Genomic DNA, 18,538 nt, shown 5'->3' on the forward strand with positions numbered 1-18,538 from the left:
GCAGACGAATACTAAGCTTTTACGGAAGCTCCTAATATGTGAGGAAAGCTCAGTGCAAACTAATCATAGTACTTCAGGCCATGTAAGGATTTTTTGTGGCACTAGCCTGCACATTTCAGACAGGAACCAAGCCAGTATGTGCAAATTCCTTAATTGAGCTTCTCTTCTCTATTTCAGAAAAAAAATATGACTGAACCATTTGGAATGTCATTACATTATTAGTGCTCTTATTGATCCTAGGTGATGGCATATGGACCACTGATGAATACCTCATTTATCGACATGGGGGAGTGGCGGCAGATTTCATTCCAGTATTCTACACAGTCATCACCTAATCAGCTGTCACCATTGTTATCCTGAAAGAGCAGTCCGCTCTTCAATTCAAAGGTATGTCCTTGAATTATTTTTATGGTGGTTTTGTGTAAAGCCGCAATTTTTTTCAGTCGTTTTATTTTTCAGTGGTCGTGTTAAGGGATTGGACAGAGATGAACTTTGTGCTTACCACGGCTTTAACACATCTTCCACATTTGGTCATATTTTCCTTAAATGACGTGCCTACTGTACTGTTGTATTTAAGCTCGCACTTCAAATTAAAGAGGCATTGAGCTACCACGTAATTATTGTCAGTATAAACTTCTTTTTGGCATCACCAAACATGACACTTGTCATGAAGCAAAATAGAGTGATACAAATCATAAAATTAAGCGCTTTTTTTTTACTATTTCATATAAGCTCAAATTTTATACCACACACTCTGGTTTCTGGCATCCAAAATTGGCATTAGTTGCTGTTATAGTACTTTGGGAGTAGCTTAGGTCCTAGTTATAAGCATGTAATGTTTTGTCATTTTCAAGCCAAAGTAAATAGAGGTCCATTCATTATGACATCAGAGTAAATGAGCATATCTAAAATATTTGTGTACAAATAGGTCCTCCAGAGCGAGTGTTTGAATTGCAATTAAAAACGATATTGGACCCAGAGGTACCGTCTTTTCCAAAAGTAACCAGGCTGACGAGTTTCCTTCTCAGCCATGTTTAGAGCCCTTTGTTTATCCTAAGAGGCAAAAACTGGTCTTCACAGATAAGGGCGAGTGGTTTTCGTTCTGTACAAGTGGTTAAAATTTTGAGATAGCCCATAAACTCTACACAACGGGGCTAAGGAGCAAACCGCGCAGCCTGGTTACTTTTGCAAAGACGGTACTTTCTTGTCGTTGCTATTTAGTATGTGCTTACAGGAGACATGGGAGAACTGTAATTGCAGAAAATTACAGAAGTTAATGGTGAGTGCTAAATTTAGTAGTCCATAATTTTCTGATGACAGAATCTTGCCAAACCATTTAAAAGACCAACTGGAGAGTGGAATCGAGAAGCTAACAAGTACAATGGGGCCATATTAATATTAGAGAAAACTATTTGGAATTCTTGTTAAAGGTATGCCCTCTGTTTTTTCTAGAATGCTGATTGTTCATAATTTACAAAATTCACAAATATTACAGTTGGTGATTTGGCTACAGGTACATTACTTTTTGATGTATTCTCAAAGAAACTGTATGCCATTACATCACCAGTGAAGAAAGCCATACATGCTTTCTTTGTGCCAGCTCTTTGATTTATGGTGTCAACACAGGCGACCACGGTGGCCTGACTGAAAACAAAAATAATTCAAAGCTGACTGAAAACAAAAATAATTGACTGAGTTGGCTCAACTGCATTGCCCCATCCTTATTACATTCCTGCTTTGGCACCATCTGAATTTATCACTGCTCTTTGCTATTACGTGTTTCAGAACGACAGATCATTATCAGTACATCAAGGGCATGGCGGCACCAGAAGAAAAACTGCTGATGCAAAGAATGCATACATCCCATTGTTCAACGGTGATGCAAAGCCATGCAAGCTGACTGAGATTGCAGCCGTAGTCATGGTAAGTTTAATATATTTTGCGTAAAGAGTGTTCAAGAAAACAATGAAGGGCATCACTTTTTGGATGTCTGCACAGACTATGGTTCCATCGCTGTCGTTTGAGTCATTTTTCGGGGCCTTTCTTTGCCTCCCATAGATGAAGAATGTGGCTGTTCGCAATCTCCAGGAGGTCAGCCTGCTCTAATGTACGAGTGGCCGTCTAGATATCCTTGCACAGATCCGGTTCCAAGACATCTATGTCTAGAATGTCGGAGGTATTTGCTTCTCTTCCAGCTCTTTTAGCGTGGAATGTGTCCCAATATACAAGGTGGGGGCGCGTTGCTTTCCGACATTTGGGGCTGGTGGAAACCTCTAGTTTCAATATGTGGTGGTCACTGCCAATATTTTCTTGAGTGTTTATCCATGTTGTAGTGCCTGTATTTTTGGCAAATGTCAAATTGGGGACGTTTCCTTGGAAACACTGTTACCGCAGCGGGTCAACATGCGTGTCCTCTCTGGCAGAGATAGGAGGGGCAGGGTTATTGCCGTTAGCGGCCGTAGACGATGACTTAGTTTGCATTTGCTGCTGATTTAGAGCAGCATTCTCTTTCTTTAGGTGCTCAACCTCGCAGAGCACTTTTCCTACGAGCAATTTCAGCTGAGCCAGCTAAGAGGGGTTTGATTTACATTCCTGGGATGTTCTATCTGCCCAACCAATATTTTGCTTGCCAACGACATCCTAGTTCGACCCAGTGTTCTGTAGCTGTAGTGTAGCATTCCTGTGTTTGGAGGTGGACTTGTCTCGTTGTTCCAGTCGTGGAAAGATGGATCGATGCCTGTAGTAGCTAGTTTTTGTTATCGACAAGGGCATGTGTTCTGACAGTATGCCTTCACATTTTGTTGTGACGAAGTGCACGATGCACCTTTGTTGCTGCAACCATATATTGATTAGTATTTTGGGGTTTTAACTTTTTTTACATGGTTCAGAATTCTCCACATTGTCTCACAGTTGTACTGTAAGTGGCTTGATCAAGCTGCTTTCATTTACATCATTGTTTAATGTGGTGTGACTCTGGGTTCTATTATTGGAGCATTACACATTACTTCGTCCTGCAGCTAAACGTTACAGAAAAGTGTAATTACGCAAGAGACGTGGCATGTGTGCATTCTGCTGTCTGAAACATTAGCTGTCCTGCGGATTATTTTCACAACCCTGTGAGTGACAGCAAGTGTTGCATACATGACAGATCCACTTGATGATTTATTATGCAATAAACTTATTAAACAAATTGAAGGCATCAAAATCGTTGTGCTTGTAATTTTATTTTGTAATTAGCATTGCATTTAAATAAGAGAAACCTTAACAGTGGACTTCTTGCTTCAAACAAACTGCACGATAGTTATGAATCTAGGTGAAGCTTTCTGCTGACAATCTATATTTAGAATTATCAGCATGTACATGCATCATAGCTGTAATGAAATCTGTGCAGTTATTTTACACTGTGTCAAATTTCTGATATCTATTTGTGTGTTAATTTTTGCAGGCTACACAATTCAAGAGTACAAGGCTGACTAAATCCACCTTAAGAGCAGCCTTTCATCGTTGCTCTCTCAAGAGATCAAATAGAGCCTGGGACAAGAGGTGCAACGCTGGTCCCACTACCCGAATGCCCGTCTCCCACCTTTGCTTGCATTCAAATATAAGCAAAATAAAGTAAGGTTGCATGAACAACTTTCGTATGTCTGCATGTTTTGCAGCACAGATCACATTCACTCACATGCACAATTGAAACTTCTTCAATGGCTCCACTGCAGGCTCTGAGAGATGCTAGAAGAAAGCCTACTGGGTCACTTTAAAGAGGTGGAACAATGCTCTGCAATAACCAATAATTATTTGAGCTTATTAGGCAGTAATTGTTCAAGGAAATATTGAAGATATTTATTACAGTAGCTCCATAGCAATACTGTTTTCTGCTTCTGTAAGAATGTAGTGGTCAATTAATTATTGGAACTCAATTAACAGTTATTATAGAACGTCAGTAATTACTCTAAGCTCTAATGAGGAAAACTAAATCTAATGAATCTCTTAAAAAATTGCAAAAGATGCTCACTCCTAGATTTCTATAGTAGTACGTCTTTTGTGTTCCTGTAAGAATGTGATGGCAAAGTAGTTATTGGAACTCAGTACATAGTAATTATAGAAAGTGTATAATCAGTCTATATGCTTTATTGAGGAAAAGGAAATGAGCATTTATCGAATATTCTTAAAGATTTGCAAAAGACACTATTGTATACCAATAGGAGCTCGTCTTTTGTGTTTTTATAAGAATGCGGTGGCCATATTTATTGGAACTCATTAGAAAGTAATTGTAGAAATTCAACAAATACTATATATGCTCTAGTGAGAAAAACTAAATGAGTGTCTATAGGATCTCTTAAGGAGTTGCTAAAGACACTCACTATTGTATTTCTACAGCAGTACATGTTTTGTGTTCTGTAAGGATGCGGTGGCCAAATAATTATTGGAATTCATTAGGGAGTATTTATAGGAGCTCAACAATTATTTTATTGGGTCTAGTGAGTGAAACTAAAAGAGAATCTATTGTATCTCTTTAAAGAGTGGCAAAAGAACCTTACTACAATACTTCTATAGGAATACGTCTTTTGTGTTCTAGTAAGAATGCGGTGGCCAAATAGTTATTAGAACTCATTAGGCAGTACCTAGAGAAAATCATTAATTACTTTATAGCCTATATTGAGGAAAACTAAGAGAGCATCTATGAAATCTCTCTAAAGAGTTGCAAGATGCACTCACTCTTGTATTTCTATAGCAGTACATCTTTTGTGGTTGTGTAAGAATTCGGTGCCCAAGTGGGTATTCAAACTCATTTAACATATTGCATACAGAGTTAAAAGGTTTACAATACAATCTAATGAGAAACCTGAAAAGAATTTCTAAACCAACACATTACACATTTTTGTAAGGGCTAGAAGACGACTGCTCGATTGCAGTTCTTACAGAGTAGCGACTTACCGCGGAAATTCAAGACAGTGAACTCTTTGAGGGCAGTAAATTCTTTAGATATACAGATTTTAGAGTAGTCTGAAAAAGAGGAAATGCCCTGATTCTGATAAAATAAAGCATACTTTCGCACTTCGCACTCATCTGCTGAAACCTCAAGTTAGCTCACATTAATGTCACTTCTGTTTAGCGGCACTATACTTTTTGTCTGCTATCACCCGCAAGAGTGTGACTTTTCTATCGTTGACGAATTTTATTGAGGCTTTCTAGACCTCCAGAGTAGCTTTCCTCGCGAGAAATGCATCCTTGTCCAAAATTTTAATTACAATGACTCAATGGTGGCAGTTGTCAGCATCGTCTCATAGGTCAAATATTTTCATAAATTATTTCTTGCTTTGAATTTGGTTGAATCTGTTAGATCTTCAACGCGCAGTACCCACAACCTTGTTCTATTTTTGTCTCGAAACATGAGTTAGTTCAATCTTCTTCGGGCACTGCTTTGTAGTGCCTCGGAGATAATAACAGTCTATTACTTGATTTTTTCTCTGCCATCCGCTTCCACCAACCATCATTGAAATGTACTCGAGATTATAGCAAATCCAACTATACGCAAATTAACAAGGACCTATAATCCTTCTTTGTCGCTTCAACTAGAACTCGAAATTTAGACAGAACCAGCTCATTTTCATATATTAAAGTGTGAACAGTGCTTAAAGTGTGAAATTTGTGCCATGTTTGAAGCATATCCAAGAAAAAAAAGAACGAAAACAAAAAAGAGAGAAAAAAAAACAAAGCATTCCAGATATACATTGACATGAAGTTTGTTCCTTGCGCCGCAGGTGCGGCCTATGATGCCCCCTTCACGTATGGAAAAAGACATATAGGCCAGACGGGCAGGTGCGTGAATATCCGCATACGTGAGCACAATAATTCTTTGAATGAGGCCCCTTCCTCGAATTTGGCCTTGCACTACAGAGCATGTCACCGTAACCCTCCTAATTCTAACGCAGAACTCTATATATCGCTCTTTAAAGATGCTACGATTCTGTACAAGTACCACCCTAATTTAACCATAGAAATCAGTGACGCATTTCACGTTCATAAAAACTGCAATGCTTGCGTTAGCACCCCATCTCTTCTCGTTCATTACTGTGAACTGCGGTATCTTGATCGTTAAAATTCATGCTATCAAGTATCGGTGCTTTTAGTACTCCTCATGCTTGCTCTTAGTTGTAAAAGGAGTATATATTTCTGTTGTTGCCAATAAAACCTTCTGTTGCTAGAAAGCGCTGGTCCCGTCTTCTCTCCTGTCTCGATTGTTGCGCTGTTTTTTTTTTTTAACTATGTATCAACTCACTGAACTTGCCATTTTACTGAAAGTGTGAACAATATTTTGTTTTCAGTTTTTCTACACTGTCTGAATCCAGCCGGAAACTGAGTATTTGTTTTGTTAGCGACTGTACTATTATTTACATACTACTCATTATTCTGCATCTGCATACTGCATTTAGCGTATTGAGTTTGTAGGAATTGTTTTAACTACTGTGTAAACATATGCCAATGTGAATCGCATGAATGATCTTGTCGCCCGTTTGGTTTTTCCATTCCTCACTAATTATGCATGGTGCAATTGATATATATACATACATTTCACGACTTTGAGCTTGTTTTTCTTTGTATAAATATATGACCATCAGAAATTTTTCCTGCTCCGGCCCCTTTACGTTATGTCCTATACCAAGGCACGTAATTGTCAATAAATGATTGTGATGAAGCGGTGATGAATAGGAAAGTAATTTACCGTTCCTGCTCCTACAATAACGGACTCAGAAATGTATGTGAACATCACTTACCGGTTGTAGTGGCATTCTCGAATGTATGGTCCTTACGGGGCCTTAGAAGAGTAGTCTTCATAGTTCCACCACCCAGCTGCCAGGTAGGCTTGTTACCCGACTTGTCATTGTTTCTCCATGAGCACCAACCATTTTCAAAGTTGCACAGATGATCTCGTGGCACTGTCAAAAAACAGCATTGACTTTCCAAGTGCCCTGCCTCAACGTAACCAAATGCCTCGCCTTTTAGACTGACACTCATCGGAAGATGAGATCAAATCTTGGCGGCAGCGGTGGCATCATGAAGTGCCTGTTTAACGAATGCATATTTTCAGCGCAAAAATACAGGACGAGGAAAGGAGACAGACGAAATCCATCCTCAGTCATAAGCAGTGTAGGAATGTCGCGGTAGAATATCGCGACAGGGATGTCGCGTCATGTAACAACATACGCAACTACGATTTCGCTTATTACAGTCTACAAATTCGTGTCCCGAACGAGTCTACCCCAGAACTGAAGGTCTGTCAGTGAAAGAATCGCGCTATGCAGAACTACATACTTGACCGAATTTAGCACACGTTCACCTCCGTTTTCTTGACTTCTTGCAAAAACTGATATAGCATTACTCCAGACATCAAACTGTTGTGAGAGCGGTGTATGCATCCAAAAGTCTTCGAAATTTCAGCGTGAAAGATTGATATGTGCTGCCAACTAGGTTGTAGCTACTCATCGATAGGCCAATATATAGGGTATGTCCGGAAAGTAATGTCATTTTAACGGCACACTATTATTCAGTATATTGCTACAAAAAGAGAGGAAGACAAATAAACTCGAACTCCAGCTAGAACGTTTGAAATTCTTTTAATTAATCCCCTTTGGCATGTACACATTTTTGCCAGGGATTTTTCTATTCGCTGTACGCATCCTGGAAAGCGTCGATAGAAACCTTCTTCATGGCCTTTGTCACAGTGGTTTGTATCGCTTCTATGTTGCCAAAACGGACTCCTTTAAGGCCGCTCTTGATTCTCAGGAATAGGAAGAAGTCGTCCGGAACCAGGTCAGAAAGCTGGGGCGAATTCGCCAAGCATTGCTGGGCCATTAACTCCAGTACGCACAGTGCAGTGTGGCTGTGAACGTTGTCGAGATGAAACTGCTATATATCTGCGATCTCCTTTCGCAATGGCAGGACACTTTTTCTCAACATCTCGGGCACATCCACGTAGTAGAAAGAATTGATTGCCTATCCTTGAGGCAAGAAAGGTTTTAAACCAGAACATTGGCCTCAAAAAACTATTACATGGTTTTGAGGCGAAAAGCTTCACTAGGCTAGTAAACTACGAGTCTCGCATGTGCTCCGTCGTTGGCAGGAGCTGCCAACTCGGATCGCTCCTTTCATACAGGAGGGTGATATCAGAATCAGCCTGCCAGAACGCTTTGCATTCACATTACCCATAGAACACGCAGGCACGTCATTACGGCTTAATTACAGCGGGACGTTTTATGTGGGCTGGTAGCTTATATACGCTGTCGCCTCATACCCTTAAAGGCTGAGCTTAAGTGTCCTCAATAACGTAACGCCCGGCACTGATGGAGTGGGATGGGCAATAATGTAGCAGGCAAAAGAAGTTTTCGCTTCCATCAAAGTTTAATCAGAGCTAAACCGTAGCTAATTTTTTTTACTTTCAACTTGCTTAGTCTTGCCTTCTTGGGCGAGGCAACACTGAAGCTATGTTCGCAGATTTCTGTCCGCAGACCGTGTCGGCAGACCGCGTCCGCAAAATCGTGTCCGTAGCAGTTGCGAGTAACTGAGGACTGGTAGAGGTTAATGAGTGGTATCAATCAATAGAGGGTGATGTAAAAATGTGTCCGAAATATTAATTCGGCCAGTAAGTTAATTAGGTAATTATTTGAGGCAAAAAATAAAACAGTAAAGGCGAAAATGGTCTCATTAGTGAATGGTTTGAATGTATCAAATACTAAAATAGTTATTTAAATAAGTGAATTAAGGTGACGTCAAGGATACGACGTCACGCAACGACGAGCCAAAAAGGCCATATGAAAGAATTGCCGCACAATTAGAAACTACCAGACTAAAATAAATAAACAAGAAGTGAATTAATGTGACGTAGTGATGTGACCTCCCGCAACCGGAAGTAGAGCCCGAAAACGGCATAGGAAGGGATGGCGCGCAATTCGCAAAATCGTGTCTGCAGGAGTTGTGAGTAATTGAGGAGTCGTTGAGGTTAATGAAGGGTGTCAGTCGATAGAGGGTGATGTAATGTTGTGTGCAAAAAATTATTAGACCAATAGAATACTTCGGTATTTAATTGAGGCAAAAGATGAAAAAGTAAAAGTGAAAATAGTCCCATTAGCGAATGGCGTGGAGCCGCATTTAAATGTATCAAATACTAAAATAGTTAATTAAATCGGTCAATTAGGGGGACGTCAAAGATGTGACGTCACGCAACCTGAAGTCGAGCGAAATAAGGGCATAGTAAGGGATTGGCACGCAATTTGAAAGTCCAAAGGCTAAAATGAATAAACAAGAAATGAATTATAGTGACGTAGAGAATGTGACGTCACGCAACCGAAAGTATAGCCGAAAAAAGTAATAGGAAGAAATTTGAAAGTATCGAAGACTAAAATGGGTAAACAATAAGTGAATTAGGCGACTAGAAACAACTAGAAGCACCCAGAAGTAACGAACCGCACCATTCGTGCCTTCGCATTACTCCAAAACAGATTCTGCAGTGGTCTTTATTTTTATGCTATTTTATTATATTTTATTGCTGGTATTTATGTTATTCTTTTTATTTGCCAATCTCGTTATTGTGTCAAGATTTTAATTATTATTACTAGAGTAATTGTGATCAATTAGCAACATCACTAATTATCGGCATTTGTTTTTTACACAGTCTAGTAATTCGTTTGCAATGAAATGCGCAGTATCTGTCACATTTTCTTTGTGGACAGCTGAACCGCACCGCAAGAGGAAGTAATATTACTTTACCGCACTGAAGTTAGCACACGTAATCGTGGCATCAATTTTTGCGTTCACTGTTCGGCCTTACAAGTCTAGGCTAATAATGTTATCACCTAGCCTATAAATGCTTTCGCGTTTGATTATTTCTCAGCCTATAATAATACTTTTCATTTCACAGAGTAATAATTATTTAGCCCTACCAAGGTTTCTGTCCATTTATAGGTTGCGTTGGGTAATTTGAAACCGAAATTTTAACTGCTGGGTTTTGGACCATTAGATGTGTTTCTGCGCCATTTTATTGCCAGTTTTGTCTTGTTTTGACTAATTTTTATCTGTTGCTTTGCATGGTTCGGATCGAAGATATGCACTTGGCCCTACTTTGTATCTACACATACAGTTTACCACGTGACTAGCTTTGGCGCTCTCAGAGAAAAATATTTACACCGTTCGTGCGTTCGTTCCAAATATGAACTTGGCGCGAGTGTTGCAATGCCAAACGCGAACTTAACCTGGAGTAGCGAGCAGATGCGGGCTTTGCACTTCGGGCGGCAATACTAGGCCGTGTGGCAAATATGCTACGCATTGAAGTCCAATGTTTGACGTTGGAGCCCGTTCACCAATGTGACGTTCTTTTAGTGGGCTAAGATGTACGCTACTAGGATCCTTCAAGCCTAGCACCGGACTGCGCATGCTGTCACTCAGATTGGCTAAGCTGTTTCTTGACATCTCAAAGCTTCCATAACAACGCTTCCAAAACGGAGCTTTCATCAAAGAAACGCAGCGAGGACGACGAGGAGGTACATGTGAGGCAGACGATTAAGTGGCGAAGAGTGAGATGCACTTATTGTGAAACTATAGTTTGTGTAGGGCTAACACACTGATGTCATCTTGGTCATATTTAACATGCCTGACTTTACAATAAGCGATGATTAGGCACTTGAGAACCATTTCTTGTCGGTAACCTACTTTCAAACAGCACAAAAATAACAGCGATAAACCATAAGTCAAACCAATACTTCGCATCATATTGCCCTTACTGTAATCGGCCTAAACCTCTCCTAGATTTGTACTTCAAGTCCGCGCGGAGCGCATAATGTGTTCTGTCGCGGCGCCAGAGGGTATGGCATGTTTTAAATTTTAAAACAGGAAGGTCTGCCGCAAAAACCGCGCTAAAAATCCATAACTGCAACCAGGCACATATTTGCGATCATTGAAAATAATAAAATTGTTTAGAATCATTTGAAAGCTAAATAGTAAACAGCATTTTTCTGTTTATGGACTCACTAGTGTTTGAGTTACAATGGCGCAGATGCCATGTTTATACGTCAGAAATCCAATTTTAATTTTATGGCTGACCTTCTGCGCACGTCCTAGCGCCAGGACACTAAATGATGCAACTGCAAGTCTGAACTAAGCGCAAATATTTTTAACAGAATATGTATATCAAAACGCTCAGAGTTGATATTAAGACGAACTTATCACTTACATTTTCTCTACTTTATCAGTTTTAAGGCATGAATTCCGCTTCAAACGATACATCAAGATAAACATGTCTGCAGGAGCAAGGCCCTGGGCCCCAACTCAACAAAGTGCTAAATAATAGATCAGAATAAAAGCGCTGGCGCCTAAACACATAAAAAACACCAGCTTCAAAGCGTGGATCAAATTTTTCGAACATTCATGCAGAGTTTACACAAAACGACAGATATATTATACTGATAGCATTTACTTCGAAAGCAGCTAACATCTGATTTCAGTTTAAAATTCCAGAAGATTAACATTCCAGCAAATAGAAAGGAACAGATATGTGGCAGTTAAGCAACCTACGTAATAAATACACCAGTGGTTGTTTGCCATATTATGCGCTTACAGTGCACAGTTTGAAGAAGCTATGTCTGAAGCTAAACGCACATTACTGAGTAAACACAACAGACTAAATGTATCTCGTATAATATCAGTCGTCATATATGCAGTAAGTCACTGCCTATATAGTTAGGTTTTACTGGCAAATTATGTCTTTTAAATTCCGCGCTGGTGCTTTTCTGGCGCTCAGTCTACTCCCTTGAAGGCTTGTCTCGAGTTTGGAGAAGAGACAATCTCTCAAGGCCAAATAGAACCCAAGAACAGAACACTAATTTTTTCAGAGGTGAGACTGAAGAAAGAAAAGACATAAGAAGCAGATGACACAAATAAAGAGTAGCTTTATAAAATGCCGTCTACTCGGGATACACTCGCGTTGTGTTAACAAATTAAGGCATCCAGCTCATATCTTCAAATCTTCTACGCAGTGAACCGTTAAAATATTATTTTAATTTGCAGGCCGCGGTACTGAGTTCCTAAAATTTCAATGCCGCCTATCACGTGCAGCATAAGCGACATAAAAGCCACCTGAAAGAACCGAAGACAGATCGAAACAGACAGATAAAGAGCTTACCTCTATTACCCTTGCAATCACCAAGACGAATGGCATCTATTGCGCAGAACGGGGCGTAATTTTGGCTGGCCCTCAAATCGCAGTTAAACTCGACCTGAAAAAGAGACGTTTTCGTTATCTTGATGAGTATTAAGCAAGCAATAACTTTAGGATCCACAGACGGCACGTCTCAGGGACCTAGACTTCAAAACGGTCGAGCAGGGCAGAGCGAACCTAAGTGAAGATTCGGGCTTTCATAGCCCACCTTATGCTGCCTACATATTGCGAATACGTTGGAACAGTGCATGCATCGACATGTCTAATTCTATTCCCAGGGTGGGTGAAGTTTGCGCTAGCCATGAAGGAATTTAGGGTCTGGCCAGGAGTGTGAGCAGCGCATCCATCGCCATATGTCTCCGCTAAAAAAACGCAGGCGAAAACGCAGTAAGAGACACACAGGCACACACTTCATTTTGTTACGGCGATAATAAATGCCTTAGCTCTTAGATCTTCTATGCAGCCCGGGAAGGCAGTGACTGTTTTAGAATTTTGTCTTCGCCATTGATTTTAATAAGTCGCTAAAGATAACATAACAAAAATTCTCTTCCGCTTCAGGTCTAAGCATTCATTGAATTCGCTACAATTGTACGTCAATAAAGTGAAGAATGAATGCACAGAGCTACATAGTCAAAAATGGCCTTTTTGCTGCAGCTTTAATAAACACGCTTCTACCGACAGAACCATCTGATGTTGGGTGGTCGGGAAAGCAGTCAGAAAGGCTTCACATTAATTGAGAGCTTTACCGTTGCATTTCACAGATGTCGCACGTCGACAGTCGATATAGATGTTGCGTCTAAAATATACGCTTTCGGATCAGATGAAAGTTTGCGTCGACTTCGGCTGAATGCCAATAGAATAAATAAAAGCACACGACCACACAGCGCCCACCTTGATCTTGCGTTGAATATTGACTATACTAGGCTGAAATACAAAGTTTTATGATAAAATGGTAATAAACTAAAACGGCCACAAAGCACCAACACTTGTTTTTCAGTTGGCGCTCGACTAATCCTGATGCACAGATGGAACCGTCGAAACTGTAGTCACAAATGATTCGCTGCGATTAGGGGCTTTTCTGCTGGAATTTATGGATGTCGCATGCCAGCAGTGAATAAATATACCACTTCAAAAATATTCACTATCAATTCGAATGAAAATTGCCGTGGCCACCTAACCATTGTACACCAATAAAATAAGAGTTTACGCAGAGCATCACACGGCAGCCACGCTTCTTCTTTCATTGGAGCTGGAATATGGTTTTATTTGAATTGGAATTGCCCTATCGAAACCCTCTCCTTTTGAATAGTCTTCGTTGCGATTAGATGATTTCCTCTGGCGCTTCAAAGACATTTGGTGTGGGCAGCATAAATATATTGGCAGTTTAAAGCAGTAAATAAATCGCTTGGTGATAAACGTTTTTCTCTCGCCCCACAAACGCAGCCATAGTAGTATAAGATCAGTGCTTGGTGATTTTCTTAGCCCGGCGCGTTACTTTCTGGGAGCTTTAATTGTGTGCACGTAGTAGAAATGATTATTTTCATGTTCACGTAAAGCGATGCTATTCTAGTCAGCTAATGTAAAAGGCGGCAAGGGCTGTGGATTAAATTCACATGTTCTGTCAACAGAACCAGTGAAGAAACATTATTCACCTACACTCTGATAGCATCTTTTAAACTCGATGCATTCAATATCGCAAGAGATTCAGCCGTACACACACACAAAAAAAGAACTAGTTCTAGTATTCAGTTAATCGTGAGAGGAAATGTCTCTATCGAAATGGCGCTATTTTCGACCTAGTTCTGTTCTCACCTTGAAGTCTCTTTCCATGCTGAACGCTATATCCACTGGAGTCCAGAAACCCCTGATCAGCTCTTCTGAAGTCCTCCACCATGCCAGGAAAGATATTGTTCCTTGTAGAAAAAATAAGCAACATTTGCACTCTAAAGGTTTGCGCACAAATGAGGCTTTTCAGCAGGTGGGAACCCAGTCTTATTAAAGCCTTCTGTACAACCCAGGCTTCCGTATAGGCGGCAAGGGATTTGACTCCTGCTATGTGTTGGAGATTACGTGTACAGGAATACGTTCGAGTGGCCCGACGCATCTCGCCACTTAGAGCGCGCGGCGTCAGGACAAATCATGGTGCTGCCATGGGGTGGCAGAAGAGACCGCGATAGCGCTTGCACTCGCGCAGCCCAAAGTGGGAAGAATTGTCACCGACTCACAAAAGGCGTATAACAATTACAGAAAGGGATGGGTGTCTCTTGCGGCACTAAGAATTCTCAAAAGTAAACGCGACTTTCCTGAAAGGAAAGTTGAGTTGATATGGACACCGGCTCACTGTGGGCTGGAGGGCAACCAGCTTGCCCACCAGTTCGCCCGAGAGATGGAACACCGGGCAGAGGAAGGTGAGCCACAGTCCATTACTAGTTATAAGGAAATTACGAACTATTACAGGACGGAGAGGCGACGCTACCCCGACCCTCACAAATCGCTTACCAGAGAACAGCAAGCGATCTACAGGCAGATACAGGCAGGATCCTTCCCGCACCCTTAACTTCAACACAAGATGTACCCGAAAAGGTACTAGAAGGAATGTGATTTCTGCAAGACTGAGATAGGCACGCTCCAAAATGTCATTGGAGTATGCAACTTCATCAAGGAAATCCCCACCTCTTACCTGCTCCACTACCCCCCCACCCCATCCCTCATCCTCCCTTACCAAGCGATGGGAGACCTTGCTAACCAGCCCCGTCGTAGAAGACCAGCTCGTCCTGATCTCCAGGGGCCAGGCGGCCAGGGATGCATATGGGTCCCGTGAAGAGGGAACCACTCCAATTGACGGCGTCAAAGCAGACGTCCTATTTAGCTCGAGCAAATAAAGTTGTTTCTCTCTCTCTCTCCCCTCACATAAATGCCGGTCCACATCGGAAATAAGCGCTGCGTACCAGAACTGCTTCATCACAGGCATCTGCTCACGCTCTATCAGTGTTGCTTATATTTGTGCGCTCGCATTTTATTTCGGTTCGATTTCTTTCAAACTAAAATAAAACCGCCTCCGATTTTCATTGAGTAGTTCACTGGGCGTTTTAGTGCCTCTCATTTCAAGCAAGTTTTCGTTTTTCTTTTCATAGAGTAGAAGATAAAGGCGGCTTATCGTTCCTGCTAGGCAAAAACGTTAATCCCAAGCAAGCCGATTCCTAAACATGATAAGGAGAGAGGAAAATAGTTTGCTTTAAATAAAGAACACGTGAATTTATTGATTCAAAATATTTACACTGGATTGAATATACTTGCTAAACATGCTGGGCTACTTCAACGGCGATTACAGCACGTTCAAAGTCTTGAATATTTAATATTAAACTGTAAGGGAAATGATTTAAAGAAATTCGATCGATTGAACATGCTCCGCCTATGGTGAATACCAGCGCAAATAGCAGACACAACGAAGACAAGTGGCCACGTCGTGTTTCTTGCTGTGCTGCGCTCGTATACATCATGCTACATCAATTACTCCGCAGCCTTACCATACTACCGCTTATGGTGCTCGGCAAAGTTTTTACTGGTTCGCCAGGTTAAGAATGCATCAGAAATAAAGTCTTGTCAAACAATGAATACATGTATTCCTATTGCCGTCTTCCGGTCTTCCTATGTTCCTACCATGTTGTAAAAGTACCATACGTAAGGGTGTGAATCTGATGACATGAACATCCTGCGCTTAAGTTTGAAATGGCGCAAGAGAGTTATGCTTTTGCTCTCTGCTTCTGGGATACGGTGCACTGGAATTATTTTGTTTCTGGATAATAATGCGCAAGTATTATTAAAGTGCTTTGGTAAGGCCAAAATTTAGACGCAAAATCTGGACGCAAAAAGTGAAGCCTTGATAGGCCAGGTGTCCACAGAGCATGTGTGACAGATGCTGCGCGTTTCCTTTAATACTATTGAGAAAACATTAGCAGGCTATGTAAATACTAATAATATTAGCAAACTAATAACGGTAATTATGGTGATGATAATTATTGAAAGTTGTGAATGTTCATAAAAAGCAAGAATAATAACAAAATATTACGAACAACACGACAGTAAAGCAATAACAACTGAACGAAATAAGAAATGAATACTTTAAAAAGTAAAAAAAGCAAACATTACGAAAACGTGGCGCCAGCGCTAATGCTTTTACCTGCTCCAAATGACGTGACTTCTAAATTTTTCCCTCTTAGTTTCCGAGCTCCCCTGCCACTTGAGAAATTCTTGGATGAGTCCGTGCCTCAGTTGCGTGGCGGCACGCGTCAGAAGCCTGCTCACTAAAAACGGGCGTATTCGAACACACATCGCTAGCACTAACTAGAAAAACATAAGCTTTACCGCCATCACTACACCTGCTACCCCATGAGAAAGTCGAGCCCTTGTGCGGTGCGCCATTTTTTTCGTCGCGGTGAATGTCGTGGCCACACTCGCTTTCCTTTTACCCAAGGTCTCTATTTCTGTTTCCTCTGTAATTACATTTTTTACTCCTGATGTGACGTTTCTGTCTCTCCTTTCTTTTGTTTAATTCCTCTGGGTATTCTGTTGCAAACTATAGGGGGTACGCTCGGGAGAATCATGGAGACTCCATCAAGAGTTAGCTAGGCGCCCCTATAATAGAATGTAAACATCTCGATGCACATATTTCTCACATGAGATTCCTTTTCAAAGCCGAGTGCGAATGGTTAACATCTTTTTGACTCTGCGAAAGTTTGTGTCCTACGCGTACCTCCGTCTGAGATCAGCTGGCATCATGTACGACCATTTTGCATTTTGGTTACGATTACCCTGTTTTGCAGATTTGAGAATAGCATTGATGTAAAGACTTCATAAGAAAGGCTACCGTAAACACCGTGAAGCATGCAATATCTCCGCGTTTCATAAAAGTGAAGCACATCATCCCAGCATACTTACCTCTGAATCCTTTAAGAGCTACCGATTACAGGGAAACCGCATCGCTCGGCAATTTCAAAGGAATCGACGCTCGCTTGGCTATTTGCGTTCGTTCCATGTATACTACGCTTTTCTGCTGCCATCTATACTCATTTACCCGAAAAGTATGGAGTATGATAGACAACAGCACCGGCTCCTCTGCAAAAATGAGATCAAGTCCGCAGCAACGAGACATGCTTATGAGGCACGTAACAGAGAACACTTTTTGAACGAGAACGGCGCATGGGCCCACGCTTCATGTATTGATATGAATCCTAATCTTGAGGTTTTCACGAAAGTGCCAGATGACTGGAGGGGACTGTAAGCGGCGCTTAACTTCTCGGAAGATTTCCGCATGCGGTGAATTCCACCTCAATGCCATTTCTGCTTTTGTTATTTCAGCCAAAGGTTCGGTGACGCTCGAAAAATTCCTGACAAGTAGTCAGTAATACTCACACAGTCTGTGAAATCTGCATGAAGTTTCCTCGTCAGCCGGCTCTGAAACCTGAACGGTCGCAGCTGTTTTATTATGGTCTCATTCCAGAGCAGCAGCTTCTATTAAACGAAGGAGCAATTTTCTGCTTTCAACGTTAGCCCTAATGACTTTACCGCACCCATCACTCTCCGAAGAGATTTCAAGTGTTCTCCAACGCTTGAAGGGAAGAAACGCCATATAAGTAATACCAGACACGTTTTACACTTCTTTCCTGCCAGGGCTTTACCCATTCTCGCTTGAACGTCGCTGGTGCCAAAGAAAGGCCAAACGACATTCCCTTTAAGTCGAAGAGGCTACCCGTGATAATGAAGGCTATTTTTACGCGACCGCTCTCATCGATCTCGATTTGCCTGTAGCCTGCCTCTCTTCAGGTCAATCGGCGAGAAGAACATAGCGCTACATAGGAAGCCTAGTGTGTAGTCGATGCGGTGTAGGGGATGGACATTTTTATTTATTGTGGTATTCCAGCTGTGATGATTGGCACAGAACAGAAATGCACTTTCTTTCTTTTTCACCACAATGACTGTACTGTGCCACGAAGCTACTCGATGGCTGGATGATGTCGTCGTGAAACATTGCGTCTAATTGATAGCGAACGCCCCGGCATTCGGGTCGTGCACAGTAAGGGCAATGCCGCAGACATCCAGCGCGTTTTTTAGTGACAATGTGGTTCTGCATAAACACAGTTTATTAATCCTCAAAGCTGACGAAAGCTTTAGCTGTGGCTTTGAAAAGGAGTGCCAATCTACTCTTGTCTACTTCGCGGTCGTGCTGGGTAGATGCCGAAAGAGGTCTGAACGGTTTGGTTAGATGCGCTTTCGCGAGACTAGTCAAGGAGGGGAAAATGTATCGGGTATCTGGTAGCTTTAGAAAAAAAC

General features: G+C 41.3%; 1 protein-coding gene across 1 annotated transcript in view; it reads right to left on the reverse strand.

Moving 5' to 3' along the window:
• LOC146193378 (uncharacterized) overlaps positions 1–18,538 on the reverse strand; it is a 74,467-nt gene that overhangs the window by 37,553 nt on the left and 18,376 nt on the right. The window contains exons 3-5 of the mRNA XM_084600532.1: positions 14,021–14,121; positions 12,173–12,266; positions 6,777–6,938 (exon numbers count right to left, since the gene is read on the reverse strand). Coding sequence (XP_084456658.1) covers positions 6,777–6,938; positions 12,173–12,266; positions 14,021–14,121 — 357 coding nt within the window. The remainder of the gene's footprint in view (positions 1–6,776; positions 6,939–12,172; positions 12,267–14,020; positions 14,122–18,538) is intronic.

This window comes from Amblyomma maculatum, chromosome 4 (genome assembly GCF_055883805.1).
Source record: "Amblyomma maculatum isolate TAMU_Amacu chromosome 4, ASM5588380v1, whole genome shotgun sequence".
Taxonomy (NCBI): Eukaryota; Metazoa; Arthropoda; class Arachnida; order Ixodida; family Ixodidae; genus Amblyomma; species Amblyomma maculatum.